A 16,902-nucleotide genomic window follows, 5' to 3' on the forward strand; every position below is an offset into this window, starting at 1 on the left:
GAGTTGGTCCGTAAGCTGCTTGTTCAAGCACAAACGAAAGAAGCAGCGGTGGAGCTCACAACACAATCACAAAAGTGCTCCTGGTCAGACAGCAGCACACTGCAGGGGCAGAAGGACTTCATCCTACTTCCCATTTCATCACACAGACTGTGAGAGAGATGGACTCAAGGGTCTACAGTAATGAAATTAATCATTTTTCCTGTGCCATCAAGGATGTTCTTAGTAGGGACATCCCTGGTGGTCCAGTGGGTAAGACTCTGCGCCCCCAATGCAGGGGGCCCAGGTTCGATCCCTGGTCAGGGAACTAGATCCCATAGGCATGCCACAACTAAGAGTTTGCATGCTGCAACCAGAAGATCCTGTGTGCTACAATGAAGATAATAAATAAAAATAAATATTAAAAAAAATAGTACTCTTAAAAACAAAAGATGTTCTTAGTGAACTGCCTGCTTTCTTTTTTGACTCAGTGCCTTGCAGTGAAGAATAAGGCAACTGCTAGGACTGGCTGGTGCCGAAGCCGAGATTCTCAGCCAGTCTCACCACTGACTTTGCATCATCAGTGCAAATGTCAACATAGTGCAAGAGGCAGATAACTATTATGAAAACAGTTTTGACTTCGCAGACCCCCTGAGAACCACGGAGAGCCACTGCTTAGAGGCACGGATTTCCTACACACAGTGAGCCTCATGAAAAGCCTTACACGGGGCCTGGCACGTAGTCAACACTGGAGAACCAGGGTGGGGAGCCACAAGGCTTGCGTGTATATACGCGTCTGGGGACTGGGAAGCAAAGACAGCGCTTACCTGTGTGAGATAGAAGACGTGCGTGTGAGGGACTGTGAACAGAGCGTTGACTGCACCTCGGAAGGTATAGATCTGTTGGTGTGGGTCCCCCACGAAGATTTTCCCACATGGCTGAGACAGAACTATGTTCATGATCGCTGCGACCAAGAAGATGGAAAGTAAGGGCTCTGAAGCGACACCAACCCACGGAGCAAAAAGAAACCAAACTTAAGACAGAAAAGGATGAAAACGCTTGCACACTGGACAACAGAGTTATCTTTCCCTCCAGCATAGGTGCACTCAGTCCAAAGAAATGATTTTATAACAAACAAAAGAAACAGCTTCTAACCCTACGAATGCAGATTATTTTTACTCCTGAATAAACTATTGAGTATAAGAAACCACATAGGCAAATATAAAATGAGGCAAGTTATCTTCTCTGATATTATAATTTAAGGCCCCAAAATGACCAAGTCACACTATTTTCTATCAGCCACTGGAAAAATACACAACACAAATTGTTCACTCTAAATTGACTACCTTTTCCCCCTCCACATGAGTCTCAACCCAATCATCTGGTGACCTAGGCTCAGCCAATATTTTAAGAATAACGCAAGCAAAACATTTAGAGAAAATTAAGTCTCCTTTGGGTGAGGGTGGGGGTGGAGAGACAAGTGCTGAAATCTAGTCAGACAGCAAAGGGTTTCTGAATGACTAAGCGTCACGCGCTCCTCCTCATGACAGACAAGAATCATCGACTTATGCACACACGTGTCCTCTTACACATTCACAACACTGTTGCTATGTGTTTGGGACTACTGGTGTCCTGAATGGTTTATCACCTGGGGTACAGTCCTGGGCCTCGTCCACAAAGATGGCATCAAAAGAGGCCAGCAGAGGCTTGCTGAGCTGCCAGAGTTTCAAGTAGCCTACAAGAAGGGGCAGAAGAGTCAGAAATCGGAATGAGGCGGGTGCACGGCGGGGCTCAGGACTGGGCGCGTGCGTACCGTCGTGCGTCATATGGTAAGCCTCCTCCTTGCACTCGCCCAGCTTCCGCATGTTGTCCCAAAGTCGGCTCGCTTCGAGGACACCGTTCTAGAAAGCAAGTGACACGGTGATGTGAAGGTCACGACCCTGAAATCAGGAGTTCATGTCCATATGCAGGGGTCAAAGCAAAGGCCCCAGCTCACGGTGAACGGCAGCCCCTCCCTGACCTCCCCCGGCTCCACGAGGGCCTCATGTCAACGTCAGGCGCCCAGATGGGCAAAAGCCAGGGGCTGGACCACACCCAGAGGTAGAGCATCGCTCAGGGAGCACAGCATCTGATGAACCAAGAAAGGCTAGATGATTCCTCTAGATTTATGACCGACAGTTAATTCATAAAAAGTGTGGTCAATGACTGAAAAGACTTGATAAAAATTAGAAAAGAGAATCACATCTTTAGACCCTGGACCAGCAGACCCCACGACGAGCTCTTATAAACCCTGGGCAGGAGCCCCATCTGTGAAATGGAGGACCAGGCTGAGGGCTAAGCAAGATGAGTGCTCTTCACAGAAAACCCTGTACACTTTGCAGCCAGCACAACCGGCCTAGGGTCTCCCCTCCACCTCTACCTCCTGCCAGCAGCTCTAAAGACATCAAAGACCAGTACAAGCTGGCACCGTGTCGAGCCCTTGTTCCTCCCGAGCCCTAACTCCAAAGGGACTGAGACACTCACCAGCTTCTCGCTCTGCTCGACCATGACTCTCTGTCCCTGGCTGTTCTTACACCAGATGGGCACGTGGTCGATCGTCAGCTCGTCGTCAGCCGAAGCAAAGAAGTTTTCTAGAGTCTTACATACTAGCTTGGCCCTTATGAAGCCACCCTTCCCTTCAGTGAGGACAGAGTTGACCATGAAGGGGGTTAACTTGAAGAGATTCAACTTCTTCTTCAATTGGTACCTGCAACGCACGTCCCAAAGGCACCGGGTTGGCTTTTGTGGCAACTCGCGATTTAGTGTCTCCCCCAGGCCTGCCCCCTTCTCTCCAATGACACCACCAGGTCACTGGAAGTGGCACATACAGGTGACAAAAAAAAGCCTGAGGAGCTGAGTGAGGTCCTCGTAGGATTGGAAAGGGCTCCGTTACGCTTTCCAGAATTCACATCTAATAACCCAGGAGACGAAGTGGCTCACAGCAGATACCACTGTTCCAAGGTGTGGACCAGACTCCAGGAGGCCCCAGGGGGGACCCTCGAAGCTCCCTGAAGCTTTCTCGTCCAAGGGGACATGGCTTAGAGGCCCTGGGTGCCTGGAACAAGTGCCCCTCAGCCCCGTCTTCTCCCCTCCAGCTTCTGAGGAAAGCCTGAATGGGTCAACCAGACTGGTGATGCCCTGAACTTTAGACAAGTCACTCTGACCTTCTGTGCCTCAGTTCCAGAGACATGAAAATGCCTCCCTCAGTGAGACAGTGTTAAGCTTCCCTCAGTAGCAATATATCTCTATGGGGTGAAGTAAAAATTACTCAATCTATGGCCATATTCCCTGCCTGTAAGTGAAGATAAAGCACTAAGTTTTCTCCGAGTCACTGTGGTGTACTGACTGCAACGTGAGAGCAGTAACTGGACGTAGTGGCAACAGTGGCACCATGATGCTCACTTGCGCCCGATGTGTCCGTAGGCCATGGAGTGGAAGGTCTTGCAGATGACATTGCTGGGGAAGACGAGCTCGGCCTGCTTGGCGATGCTCTTGTTGAAGGTCACGTACAGAAACCTGCTCTCAGACCACTTCTCAGCGTACTTGACCAGGGTGGAGGTCTTCCCAGTGCCTGAGGAAGCCAAGAGCAAGGGAGGTGATCCTCTGACCAGGAATAACGGTTCCCACAGGCGCTATAATCGGGTCCCACCCATGCCTATCTCCCTGCTTGTCTGGGACCAGACAGTGGCAAGTTCTCCAGTACTGATGAAAACTAAAAACGGTGCTGTGAAGGGAGCAGCAGACTCAAGACAGAGCCACCTGGGTTGGGGTAGCAGACCCTGCAGCTCTAAAGGGGCCACTTCAGTCTGCTCCTCAGCCTGTGTGGGTAACACTGACCTCATAGGGTGTGCAAGATAATTACCCAGGTACCCAGCAGAGGAACTCATAAACGGTAGCTATGCTGGCCTAGGCACCATTCATGCTTCGACAGCAAGAGCATGAAAATGAGATTCAAGGATCCTTCCAACCCGTTCTGAACTATCCTATCTGCCCCTCCTCCCCGCCTTTCATTCAGTTATTCAGTTAGTCAACTGTCACCCACTGAACAAGTATTTCCTGAGCACCTATTGCACATTCAGCCCTACACTAGGCATATCACAAACACAAAGCAAGGTTCCTGCATTACAATCTAGTTGGGAATAAAACACCAACACAGTTGGAACAACTGGAACAAAAAAAAAGAGAATAATGATAACACAGTAGAGTGAAAAAGAATATGGATCTGGAAACAAAAAAGAAAATCTCGCCTATAAAAGAAGAAAAATAGCACCTCCTTTCCTACCTACCAGGGCTGTTTGAAGATCAACAGATCAATGACATAGTGTGGAGGTGTTTACAGAAGGTGTGTGTTGGCTATTCTTCCTATGTAATCAGGCACCAAACAGTTAATACAGATTAGTCACAGTGAGAGTTCAGAATCACAGAGGTCTCAAAGGGCTGAGGAAGCCTCCACCAAGAAGACACAGAAGTGACGGGGGTCAACATCGGATGGCAGAGAGATAGAGGAAGTAGGGGACGGGGAGGGTAGGCGAAAAGGCACATTTCTGGAGAGAAATAGATCCAGCTTTGAATTCTACCTCCACCACGTATTTGCTCATTTAATCTGGACCACATCATTTTAATTTCCCTGAGCTTTAAAACCTCATACATAAAATGAACCAGAAATTCCCTGGCCATCCACACTTCCACCGCGGAGGGCATGGGTTCAATCCCTGGGGAATTAGGATCCTGCATGCCACGCAGTGCAGCCAAAAAATAAATAAATAAACCAACCTCACAGAATGTTAGGATTAGCACAGGGCAGACATTTGATAAAGTGGCTGTTGTTTTTAGTAGGATATTTAGGCAGAAAAGAAGTGGGAAGGCATTCCAGGTAGAGAAAATAGTATGAGCAAAGGTTCAAAGAGCAACCAAGTACTTTAAGAGCCAGGAAGCACAATTAGCTGACTGAGGAATGTATGTCAGAACCAAAAGGTAGGAGGTCCTTCCAGACTTCACCCTATAGAAATCAAGGAGCTCCTGACACTGTCTGAACAAGGGATTCACATGACCTACCGCCCCATAAGCAATCAGTGTCTGAGCAGATATGATGATACATAATAGGCTGGATCAATCCCAGTGGCATCTACCCCACAAACAAACTCCTATGGACCATTTGTTCACCAGGAAGTCCAGTGTGGATGCCCCCCTGGAGTGGTAAGAAAAAGCAATTATTCCTTGGCAACTGCTTTTTAGATGATTTAATTGCAGCAGTTCAATAATAGATTAAGGTAAAGATATTCTGGCAGGTGGCGGGTAAGGTGGTAAGAGGCATTCCAGGAATGGCAGCCCCCTTACCTGCAAATGCCATAATTTTTACCACCTGGAGAGGTTCCATCTTATGGCTTAGGATCAGCTGTTGTTCATGTGTCAGCTGGATGGTTGTTTTCTTGCTATAATCATTACAGAAGAGAAATCAGGAAAAGAATAAGGAATTGAAAAGATCAGGTGATAGACTGTCAAAAATGAAACAGGAAACCAAATGGGATGAATAAAATTTAACCAGAAATAGGGGAGGGCCGCCCCCCCTTTGGGTGATTAAATTGTTCTAAAACTAGGTTATGATGTTAGTTGCACACTCAGTAAATCTACTAAAAATTATTGAATTATACAATTAAAATGGGTGAATTTTATGTAATGTAAATTATAACTCAATAAAGTGGTTAAAACAAAACACCTTTTCCTCTTCAAGTACGAGAGTCAGGAATCAAAGACGTCCACACACACACACCCTTACAGACATACCCTGGCCAGACCGATGGTTCCTCTTTGACTTCTGTGGCCTGAGCACAGGAATTCTCCTGAAGATACAGGCAATAGAAAATGTTGTAGTGAATCCTAACAGGAAAAAAGCAGATTAGAGATTTTCAAATTCAGTCACGACCTGTATCTTATTTTTCCTCAGATGTTTTTTAGACTCCTAATCATTGCTAAAAATAAAATATGTACCACCATTTTATGAAAAAAAGGGAAGAAAAGGGTTTAAATATACCTAGAGCTGAGCTATATTTACCTGCACTGTTGGAGGTAAATATTTGGAAAGCACGGTTCTGGGAGAGATGCCTGGCTGCGGTGGGCAGAGGCAAAGGAGATAGACCAGGATGTGCTCTTTGGGGAACAAATTGTAGCCACGTATGAACACAGAAGGCTCCGTCCACTCCAGGCTCAACAGTCCTGAAGGTAAACACTATCTTGGGGATGGTGTACGACCCCACGGCACCTCACGTTCACAGAGCCCGCTTGCCTGCATCACTGCACTCAAACCTCACGGAGAACTTGGCAGAGCAGTGGGTGGTGGGGCTTGCCCAGCGGTAACGCGGGGAAGGGGCAGGGCGGGGGCCAGTCACCGGTTGCTGATGTTGATCCCTTTCTCCCTCATGGCGTAGAGCAACACGGCAATGCAGTACAGAGTCTCGGTGATGTCTGGCATGGTCACTGTGGAGCTGGGCCGCCGGAGGCAGAAGAGCAGCTGCTGGATGTCATTGACGCTGCTGGACAGGAGGATGATGGCGGCCACCAAGGCCCACACGTTGACACCCTGAAGAGGGAGGTGGACAGGACAGGAGACGAGACCCAAAACACAACCGGTAAGAATCACATGGGACAGCCGGTGAAGAAAGCCAGGTTTGGGGTTCGTGTACCTTCCTCAGACCGTCTAAACGGAGCGCAAACTTCCCGAATGACATTTGGGAAACACCAGGCATGTCTCCTTTTACCCTGGATTCCTTCTTTCTCATCATTTTTGGGTTTGAGTTCTTAAGTTTTCTTTGATTAAATAACATTTATAAAGTGCTTAATGCAAGACGCTGCACAGACGTGATCCTCCCACCTCCTCACCAGCCCACCCCACCCACACCAGGTCAGTGTGAGCTCTGAGGTCCAGACACTCAAGTCAAACAAGCTCACTATTAAATGGGTGCCCATCTGGGAGGCACAAAAACTGGGGGATACAAAAGAAGACAGCAGTCTTTAGGGCGAAATCAAGACTGACAATTCAATGGCATTAAGATGTTAATTTAGTATTTCTATTATTATTAATACTTATTAAATATTAAGTTAACTAAATTATTGAAAATTTATTATTATGGACACGGTATACTCCATTTATTAATGTCTAAGAAAATGTTCACTAACATGGAAATATCAATAACAGACATATAGGGACTTCCCTGGTGGCTCAGTGGTCAAGACTCCACGCTCCCAATGCAGGGGGCCTGGGTTCGATCCCTGATCAAGGAACTAGATCCCACATGCAGGCCTCAACTAAGAGTTCGCAAGCCACAACTAAGGAGCCGGCAAGCCACAACTAAGGAGCCCACCTGCCGCAACTAAGACCCAGCACAACCAAATAAAAATAATAATGATAGACATATAAGTATATAACTATCATTCTTAACTTTACTGCAAGCCTCCCTGTTAAAAATGCATCCACAAAAGCAAAGTTCCACACACCTTTCACTACAACCATACTGGGAAACAAATCTCACTCCATCGACAATCACTTCACTAAAGATGGACAGAGAAATGCACATGGCTGGATTTCCAACCCTCGACTGGCTGCAGAATGAGGCTGAGGTTGCATGTGGCTTCCAAAACAAAATTTAAGAAGAATCACTATCCAGATGAGAAGCCACAAGACAAAGGAAACTGGAGACTATCTCCAGCTTCTCATTAACTCACTGTGTGTCAGTACAAAATCCTTCTTTTCTCTGGTTCTTTCAAATAACCCAAGGTGTCAACAATACAATCGGCTGCCTTGTAAAGAAGTCCTTACTAATCAAGGTGTGTAGAGGCTAGATGACCATCCTCTGTTGGAACCGCTCAACAGAATGGGAAATTGGATGAAATACTTTTTAAAATTCCTTCCAAATTAAAGAATCTATAACAATGTAGCCTTTTATTTCTCTATGGGACCAATGACAAGATTAAGGCTTCAAAGCAAAGGCTGAAGGAAGATTTTGAAAATAAATCTAAAATAACCTTCAACCAAACTTGATCACCAATACACTTTCTTCCAAAGAGAAAAGGTGTCGCCTCCCCAACCCTCCCCTCCCTGCAGCCTCTTCACATACGGCAGGGGCAGCGTAGAGATCGGGGAGGTGTTGGCGCACGCAGGCCTCTGCCTCGGGGAGGAGGAGGTGATCCCTCAGACTCCACAACGCCCGTCCAGGGTCCACACTCGGGGAGCACTTAGTGGTGGCTGTGTAGCTGTAAGACATTCACAGCAGCATCCATGGGAAAGGTGATCCAGTAAGTGCTGATTTCTGGGAAAGGACTTTGGAAACTGACTTCCTCCCAGGAAACAGGGACTCACCGGATGAGGTTCAGCACACACAGGTCTGACTCCTTCTCTATGCCATAGCTCGAGAGGATGCCATCCACTTTGCTGACAGCTTGCTCTTCATTCATCAGGTATCGGTGATACAGCTTTTTCCAAGGAATGAACTAGACAGTTTAAAAAATCCAAAACAACATGCAGGCAATGGCTATTAGAGAACTGATCAGGCCACAAACATATAGATAATTGCTTGAAAAACAATCACAGTCTACAATTCAAAAGCTGGGCAAATAGGGTAGAAACATTATGCAAATTTTAGTTGGAAACTAGGAGAAGGGGGGGCTCTTGGTTTGGGTTCCAACATTAACTTTTTACAGAATCTGGGAAAAGCCAGTGCTTCAATTTCCCTATCTGAAATAGTGTCCTGTCCCTGTTGGGACACTAATGGCTCAGAGCTTCAGCGAGGATTAAATAACATGAGAGTTGTGGCTATACTAAGATTAGACAAAATAGACTTTAAGTCAAAAGTTTTTAGAAGAGGGACTTCCTTGGTGGTCCAGTGGTGAAGAATCCACCTTCCAAGGCAGGGGACACAGGTTCGATCCCTGGCCGGGGAACTAAGATCCCACATGCCACAGGGCAACTAAGCCCACGTGCCACAACTACTGAGCTCACGCACCTCAACTAGAGCCTGCATGCTGCAAACTACAGAGCCCATGTGCCCTGGAGCCCACACCACAACTGGAGAAGAGAAAACCTGCACAGCACAACTAGAGAGAAGCCCACGTGCCACAACAAAGACCCTGCGCGCCACAGCGAGCGCTGCAATGAAGATCCTGCATGCCTCGATGAAGACCCGATGCAGCCGAATAAATAACTTAAAAAAAATTATTAGAAGAGACGAAGAATATTACTTGATGATAAAAGGGTCATTGCACCAAGAAAATATAACAATTATAAATATGCATGTACCAAATATCAGAGCTCCTAAATCTAGGAAGGAAACACTGACAGAATTGAAGAGAAAAACAGACAGCAACATAATAACAGGAGACTTCTATACTCCACTTTCAAGAATGGATAGAACAAACAACACTGGACCAAAAAGGCATATACTGAACACTCCATCCAGCAACAGAAGAATATACAATCTTCTCAAGTATACATAGAACATTCTCCAGGAAAGATCACGTACAAGAACACAAAACAAGTGTCTTAACATATTTTAAAAGACTGAAATTATAGAAAGTATGTTTTTCAATCACTATAGAAACTAGAAATCAGTAGCAGAAAGAAAACTGGAAAACCCACAAATATGTGGAAATTAAACAACACACTTAAAACAACCAATGGGTCAAAAAGGAAATCACAAAGAAATTAGAAAATACCTTGAGAAAAATGAAAACAAAAACACACCATATCAAAACGTATGGAATGAAGTGCAAGCAGGGCTAAAAGTTAAGTTGATAGGTATAAAAACTTACATTAAAGAAGAAGAAAGATCTGGATTTCCCTGGTGGTCCAGTGGTTAAGAATCCGCCTGCCAATGCAGAGGACACAGGTTTGAGCCCTGGTCCAGGAAGATCCCACAGGCCGTGGAGCAACTAAGCCCATGTGTCACAACTACTTAGCCTGTGCTCTAGAGCCTACGAGCCACAACTACTGAGCCCACGTGCCTACAGCCCATGCTCTGCAACAAAAGAAGCCACCACAATGAGAAGCCCGCACACCACAACAAAGAGTAGTCCCCACTCACCGCAACTAGAGAAAGCCCACGTGCAGCAATGAAGACCCAACACAGCCAAAAATAAAATAATGTTTTAAAAATATTTTTTAAAAAATGAAGAAAGATCACAAATCAACAACCTAACTTTACACCTAAAGGAACTATAAAAAGAACAAACTAAACCCAAAGCTAGCAGGAGGGAGGAAATAATAAAGACTAAAGAGCAGAGATAAATGAAATAGAGAATAGAAAAATAGGAAAAAAAACCAATAAGGGCTTCCCTGGTGGCGCAGTGATTGAGAGTCCGCCTGCCGATGCAGGGGACATGGGTTTGTGCCCCGGTCCGGGAAGATCCCACATGCCGCAGAGCAGCTAGGCCCGTGAGCCATGGCTGCTGAGCCTGCCCGTCCGGAGCCTGTGCTCCGCAACGGGAGAGGCCACAACAGTGAGAGGCCCGCGTACCGCCAAAAAAAAACAATAAAACTAAGAGTTGTTTTTTTTTTAACAAGATCAACAAAATTGACAACCCTTAGATATATTTTGGAAAAAAGAGAAGATTCAAATAACTGAACTCAGAAATGAGGGGAACATTACAACTGATGTCACAGAAATAACAAGACTTATAAGAATACTATGACCAACTGCAGATCAACCAACTGGATATAGTAGAAGAAATGGATAAATTCCTAGGAACACACAACCTACAAAGACTGAATGATGAAGAAACAGAAAATCTGAACAGACCAATAATTAGTAAAGAGACTGAATCGGTAATCAAAAGCCTCCCAAAAAGTTAAGAGTCCAGGACCAGACTGCTTCACTGAAAAATTCTACTGAACTAACATCAATCCCCCTCAAACTCTTCAAAAAAACTGAAGAGGAGGGAGCACTTGCAGACTTATTCTGAGGCCAGCATAACCTTATACCAAAGCCAGACAAAGACACTACAAGAAATAAAAAGAAAATGAGAGCTGTGACAAGGTCACTGAAAATAACCAAGTCATTGCTGGTGATGATAAAAACATCAAGAGGTAAGGATAAGCTGGGATATCTTCCCAAAATCTTCTCGAGCAGAATGGAGTGAAACCTCATCTAACCCCAGTTCACATCAGAGAGATAATTAAATGGGTAGAAATACTGAACCAAAACAGAGTTCACAAATAAAAACAGAAAGATATTTCTTAGAAAGTAGGAGACAAGACCCCAGGCAAAGAATGGAGCAAGAGCGATATGAAATTTCCTCCAAAATCTTTTGGGCTTGGAAGAGAAATGTACTAAGTTTTGATATATCCACCTTTCCCTCCATCTCCAAGGTTTTAAACTTCAATGCATTTGAAGAATAAATTAAACTCTCTACCTCTGGTTTATTCCCAATGTCTGGTCTAAGGGACATACAAGCTAAGCAGAACATTCTCCCAGCCCTCAGGCTTACTGGAGACCTGAACCTGGGAAGTATAATGACACAACAAAGGGAAGGGCAGGGTACAGGATAACGGTATCAGGAAATCCTTTCTGAGATCACGGGCTGCCCCTGTATCATCTTCAAAAGGTACTGTTGTGACTAAATGCAACACTCATTTACTAATCACCTACTGTATGTAGAACATCGTGAGACAGTGCCGAATGCAAAAACAAACAGGACAACCAGCCCCCTAGCAATATGCTAATAATTTACAGGGAGGAAGAAGGCTCTCTAAGACCATAACAGAACATGATAAGCTTGAACAGAGGTATAAATCACTATAATAGCACAAGGAAGAGAGTGAGTGATTTCAATGGGATGGAATGGGAAAGCGTTAGTCTAAGAGTGCAGCCTTCAAGAGGAAAGACATCAACAGAGCTATGAGGGGCCCTTTTGGTTGGCTGGGGGAAGTGGGGTGCAGATTAGACCAACATAAGGGAAGTACTGTGCAGTCCACAGTTGGGAAACAGAACATCATTGGTTGTGGACAGAATACAGGAATGGACTGGAATGAAGTCAGCAATGAGCCTGGAATAATAAGGTGGGACACACACAGAAGGTCCCGGTTGCCTCCAGGAGATTGGGATTTGATCCTGGGGGCAAATGGACACCAACATTTCTGAAGAAACGCCATTGTCAGGAGTATGCATTAAGTGAAGCGAATCCATGGACTTTTTAGAGAAAACACGAGAGAACGAAAAGCGCTTTCCGTACCAGTGGATCACTGATTATCTCCCTCCAAAAGTGGCACACCAAGCTCAGATTCCAGTAGAGGTCTTCCATGGGGAGGAAAGCAAAGATGTGCCTCAGGACCTCACTGGGCAGGTTGCAGATGTGGCTCTGGGGTTCCTGGCAGGGCGAGGTCCCAAGAAGCCCATAGTAAGAGTCAGGAACAGGATCAGGACCAATGTCCTCCACCTCCTGGCTGGATTCTCCAGGCTGCGCAGAGAACCACGACACACCGTCCTCTGCTTCCTGCCTGCCTTCCCTGGGCCGTCTGCACGACAGGGACAGATGATGCCGTGGGGTCTTCCTAGAAACCCCATCCCACTGACTGGTCCCTGTGGTTTGATTCCTCTCGTCCTCGAAGGACCGAGACCGCTTCCCTGACGAGCGTGGCCGTACTGCTCCATCACCTCCCTGAGGCAGGGCGCAGTGGCCTTCTGCAGCAAAAATCATCTCGTCCTCCGAGTCCTTAGAGCTGTCCTGGCCCACAGAATTGCTTTTGGCCATGTCATTGGTGCGCTGCTGCTGGCCAGCGAGGAAGAATTCAGGGTTGTATCCCAGGCATCCTCGACCTGGAGAGAGAACCCAAACAAGGTGAACGAGAAGTGAATAATGACTGATGACCCTTTGTTGACCTAAATAAGACAAACTAATTTTCAATTATCTATTTTAATAGAGGAAAGAGACAAGGATGTATTTTATTGGTCAACTGATTATATAAATAGATTAATCCAAAAAATATTTATATCGGGCTCTATCATACAGTCAGATACACATTTGGAAAGGGACAGAGACCAGTCTTTGGATGGTGTGAGGACCACAGTACACCTTGCAATAGGCCAGGGTTAAATTCTGATGTTTTCTAATTGTGGAGTTAATTACACCAATATTTATGAAGAGCTACCACCTGCTCAGTGCTAGGACTCCACGCTGAAACACACATGCTGATAAGTCTTTATCAGTAAAGAACTCACAACACAGAGAAGCTGACTTATACACACAAAACAGACAAAATATCAAACACTATATAACCACCGAGTTTAAAACTGCCTCATACAATTGGTTACAGTGGTTCCAAAAAGTGGTAAACAGAGACTACAATCACATCACAAGAATTGAAGATGACTAGTGAGATCCGAGTTGGATTCTGAAATGAGATATATCACAGGGAAATAAGACAATCTGGATTATACAAACAGGTATTAATGAAAGTGGGAATTCACTTGGCACTAAATGGGTCATAAGGAAAACAATCTGCCAGAAGTAGAGCCTGCATGTAATAACGTCAGGGGATTGAGCCTGAGTCCCTCACAGTAACAGGGAACATACCACACTGGAGGTTCTTGAGAGTGGCAGTGACATGACAGAAAATGGTACTCAGGAACATTATTTGATATTCGAGCTGATATGGAAAAAATAAAGTCTGAAGGCAAGGAGAGGGTTATTGCAGCAGCCCAGGTAGGAGGTGACTGAGGGCACAGTCTACCATAAAAGCACTGAGTGAGGGGACGTTTGGGAGAAAAAGAGTGATACGGTGGACCTAGTGATGGATTGGACAAAGAGGACTGCTGAAGAGTCAGGAAATCACGACGGTTCCAGAATGGTATCATGGTGATGCTGGGACGTGTTCCCTACCACGTTAAAGTTAAGCCAGCTAGTGGAATTCATTCAGCCATGCTTTTCTGGGGCTTTTACCAACCACTATGATAGGATGGAATTTTCACAGAAAACTCACAAATAGTGAAAAAGTGTCAAACTACTGCAACAGAACCACAAGATCACAGTAGCAGTATTTACAAATACCGGGAGATACTCAAAGGCCACACACACTACAGATTCTGAAACGCAAGATATTTGGGGGAAAGACATACCTCTAGTCCCTCTTTTGGTTCTGGGTCTAGGATAGAGACCGTGGTTCGGGTCTCTGTTTGTCCATCTTTGACCGAAGGGCTGGGTCACGGCCAAGTGACTGCGAGCCAGATGTTGGCAGTCGACGGCTGTAAGATGCTTCCGCTTAAACCGTCTCACTGTTTTGTATCAACAGGCAGAAGAAATGGGACACTTGTTAGTTATCACCAATTCTACAAGCTAGCAAGTTAACCTTAATTTTCAGGAATACAGTGGCTGTGGGCCACCCCAGCCAGCCCTTTCCCTCTTCCCCATATTCCCATCAACTTTCAGTCATTTTATAGTTTCTTTGCATCTCTTCCTTAGGATTTGAGAATCCTAAAATAAGATCCTAAAATAGCCTTCTTTTCCACCTATCACACTTTGTAGAAGCCCTGATCATGAAATGCTCATTCAAAAAGAAGTTGCCACTAATGGATAAATGGAGATCTGGCAACTTTTCCTTGACTTTAGCCAGGCCATTTATACTATCATAATAACCATAAGTATTTTAAGAGTTGGCTATAGCTTTTCAAAAAATACTCATGCATTGTCCCCTGTATACACCAGCTTCCCCAAGTATGAGAAGCAGAAGGCACTAAGCGGACAGTCACAGATTTCCCACCCCTGCTGTATGTCTCTCCCCATGCACCCCACCCCACCCCATGCACCCCTCTCGGCCCCGAGAGCATCTCAGCATCGGGCACTGATGTAATAGGACAGGAGTAAGGCCCCCAAGTAGAAGAGAATGGAGCCCACTTTTCAGCATCTTCAGAGGAGGAAATTTCATATTCTCCCTCAGCAAAACACTACAGCAGTGACTGTGCCTAGAATTCTGTCTCGAGAGCACTGAAATACTTTTGTTTATATTAGTCATTTTTCTGCCAGGTATTTTTTCATTCCTATTTCTGCATTTTATCGCATGTAAGATCTAACTACCTCCTTATGGCATTAAATAGAACAGTTACACTACTGTAAAACAGAATAGTTACACTTAAAAAAAAAGAGAGGACAAGAACAGATACAAGAGAATTAAAGTGACCCTTTAGGGACTTCCCTGGTGGTGCAGTGGTTAAGAATCACCTGCCAGGGCTTCCCTGGTGGCGCAGCGGTTGAGAGTCCGGCTGCTGATGCAGGGGACACGGGTTCGTGCCCCGGTCTGGGAAGATCCCACATGCTGCGGAGCGGCTGGGCCCGTGAGCCATGGCCGCTGAGCCTGCACGTCCGGAGCCTGTGCTCCGCAACGGGAGAGGCCACAACAGTGAGAGGCCCGTGTACCGCAAAAACAAACAAACAAACAAAACAACAAAAAAAGAATCACCTGCCAATGCAGGGGAGATGGTTTTGATCACTGGTCCAGGAAGATCCCACATGCCGCGGAACACCTAAGCCCACGCGCCACAACTACTGACCCTGCACTCCAGAGCCCACGAGCCACAACTACTGAAGCCCAGTGCCTAGAGCCTGTGCTCTGCAGCAACAGAAGCCACTGAAATGAGAAGCCCGTGCACCGCAACGAAGAGTAGCCCCTGCTCGCCACAACTAGAAAAAGCCTGTGCACAGCAACAAAGACCCAACGCAGCCAAAAATAAATAACATAAATAAAAATAAATTAAAAAAAAATAAAAATGTGACCCTTTACAGGAGATGGTCAACAGAGAAATCAGTTCCTGCCAGTACCGTATTTTCAGATGCTAAAAATACTCCAGTATTTTTACTGTAGTAAAAACTGTAGTATCAAATGCCAGAATCTCACTCAACATTTCCTGTAAGCCTGAAAACGCCTGAAACCAAGACACCACTGAGTATATCTGATACAGTTTATAAACTTAATAACTCCCCTCAGCCCTTAGCTTCTTCAGAAATGATCCTTCCAAATTTCAGTTTATTCTTTCAAGGTTTAATGGAAATTTTAAAAAACTTCATGGATATTTCAAGACTTTTAAAAAATTACTTCTACACACAGATAGTTCTACAGGCCCCTCTGAAAGGACGCTAGAGACCTTTTCACTACCTGAATTCAGAGTTAAAATGCAGTGGTATAACTCTTCAGTCATGAAGAAGTACTTTAAAATATGCTCAGCCAGGCTTCCCTCGTGGCGCAGTGGTTGAGAATCCACCTGCCGATGCAGGGAACATTGGTTCGAGCCCTGGTCCAGGAGGATCCCACATGCCGTGGAGCAGCTAAGCCCGTGTGCCACAACTACTAAGGCTGTGCTCTGGAGCCCATGAGCCTCAACTACTGAAGCCCACGCGCCTGGAGCCCATGCTCCACAACAAGAGAAGCCACCGCAATGAGAAGCCCGCGCACTGCAACAAAGAGTGGCCCCCACTCGCCGCAACTAAAAGCCGACATGCAGCAACGAAGACCCAACGCAGCCAAAAATAAATAAATATATTTATTAAAAAAAAAATGCTCAGCCGGATAAAAGCAGTGTCACATAGTGAGGGGACAGTGGACTTAAAAGGAAAAAAACTGGGTGTGAGCCCTAAGCTGGCCACATAGTGGCCGGAGGACCCCTGGTCACTTAGCTTCTCTAAGACTCAGGGGCGTTACAATGATTAAATGAGAAAACACACTCCAAAAGACTTGTTAAACTATAAAACCCTACACAAATATACACATCTGCTTATTGTGCTAAACAAAGCTTAGATGTGACTGATTTGCATAAAACATTGAAATAACTTTCAAATTATAAACATGTCACCTAATGGCAAGACATGAAGTATATCAGCAGTCCAATTACAGCCTACTCTGTATTACTGAAA

The 16,902-nt window shown here is 45.5% G+C and overlaps 1 protein-coding gene across 7 annotated transcripts in view; it reads right to left on the bottom strand.

Annotated features, from left to right (window-relative positions):
- FBH1 (F-box DNA helicase 1) overlaps positions 1–16,902 on the bottom strand; it is a 45,287-nt gene that overhangs the window by 19,774 nt on the left and 8,611 nt on the right. For 4 of the 7 annotated variants that reach the window (XR_016391930.1, XM_089906548.1, XM_089906549.1 and 1 more), the window contains exons 2-13: positions 14,118–14,273; positions 12,235–12,818; positions 8,369–8,499; positions 8,127–8,262; positions 6,402–6,592; positions 5,800–5,892; positions 5,353–5,447; positions 3,418–3,586; positions 2,500–2,722; positions 1,790–1,877; positions 1,625–1,711; positions 804–970 (exon numbers count right to left, since the gene is read on the bottom strand). Coding sequence is in view for 6 of the 7 variants with exons in the window: in XM_089906548.1 (XP_089762674.1) it covers positions 804–970; positions 1,625–1,711; positions 1,790–1,877; positions 2,500–2,722; positions 3,418–3,586; positions 5,353–5,447; positions 5,800–5,892; positions 6,402–6,592; positions 8,127–8,262; positions 8,369–8,499; positions 12,235–12,818; positions 14,118–14,273 (2,120 nt within the window). In the remaining variant the exon portion in view is untranslated. The other 3 variants (XM_089906547.1, XM_089906550.1, XM_022580219.2) reach the window with 3 other exon arrangements.

This window comes from Delphinapterus leucas, chromosome 2 (genome assembly GCF_059928025.1).
Source record: "Delphinapterus leucas isolate spDelLeu-1000000601 "Yukka" chromosome 2, BTC_Dleu_Yukka2, whole genome shotgun sequence".
Taxonomy (NCBI): Eukaryota; Metazoa; Chordata; class Mammalia; order Artiodactyla; family Monodontidae; genus Delphinapterus; species Delphinapterus leucas.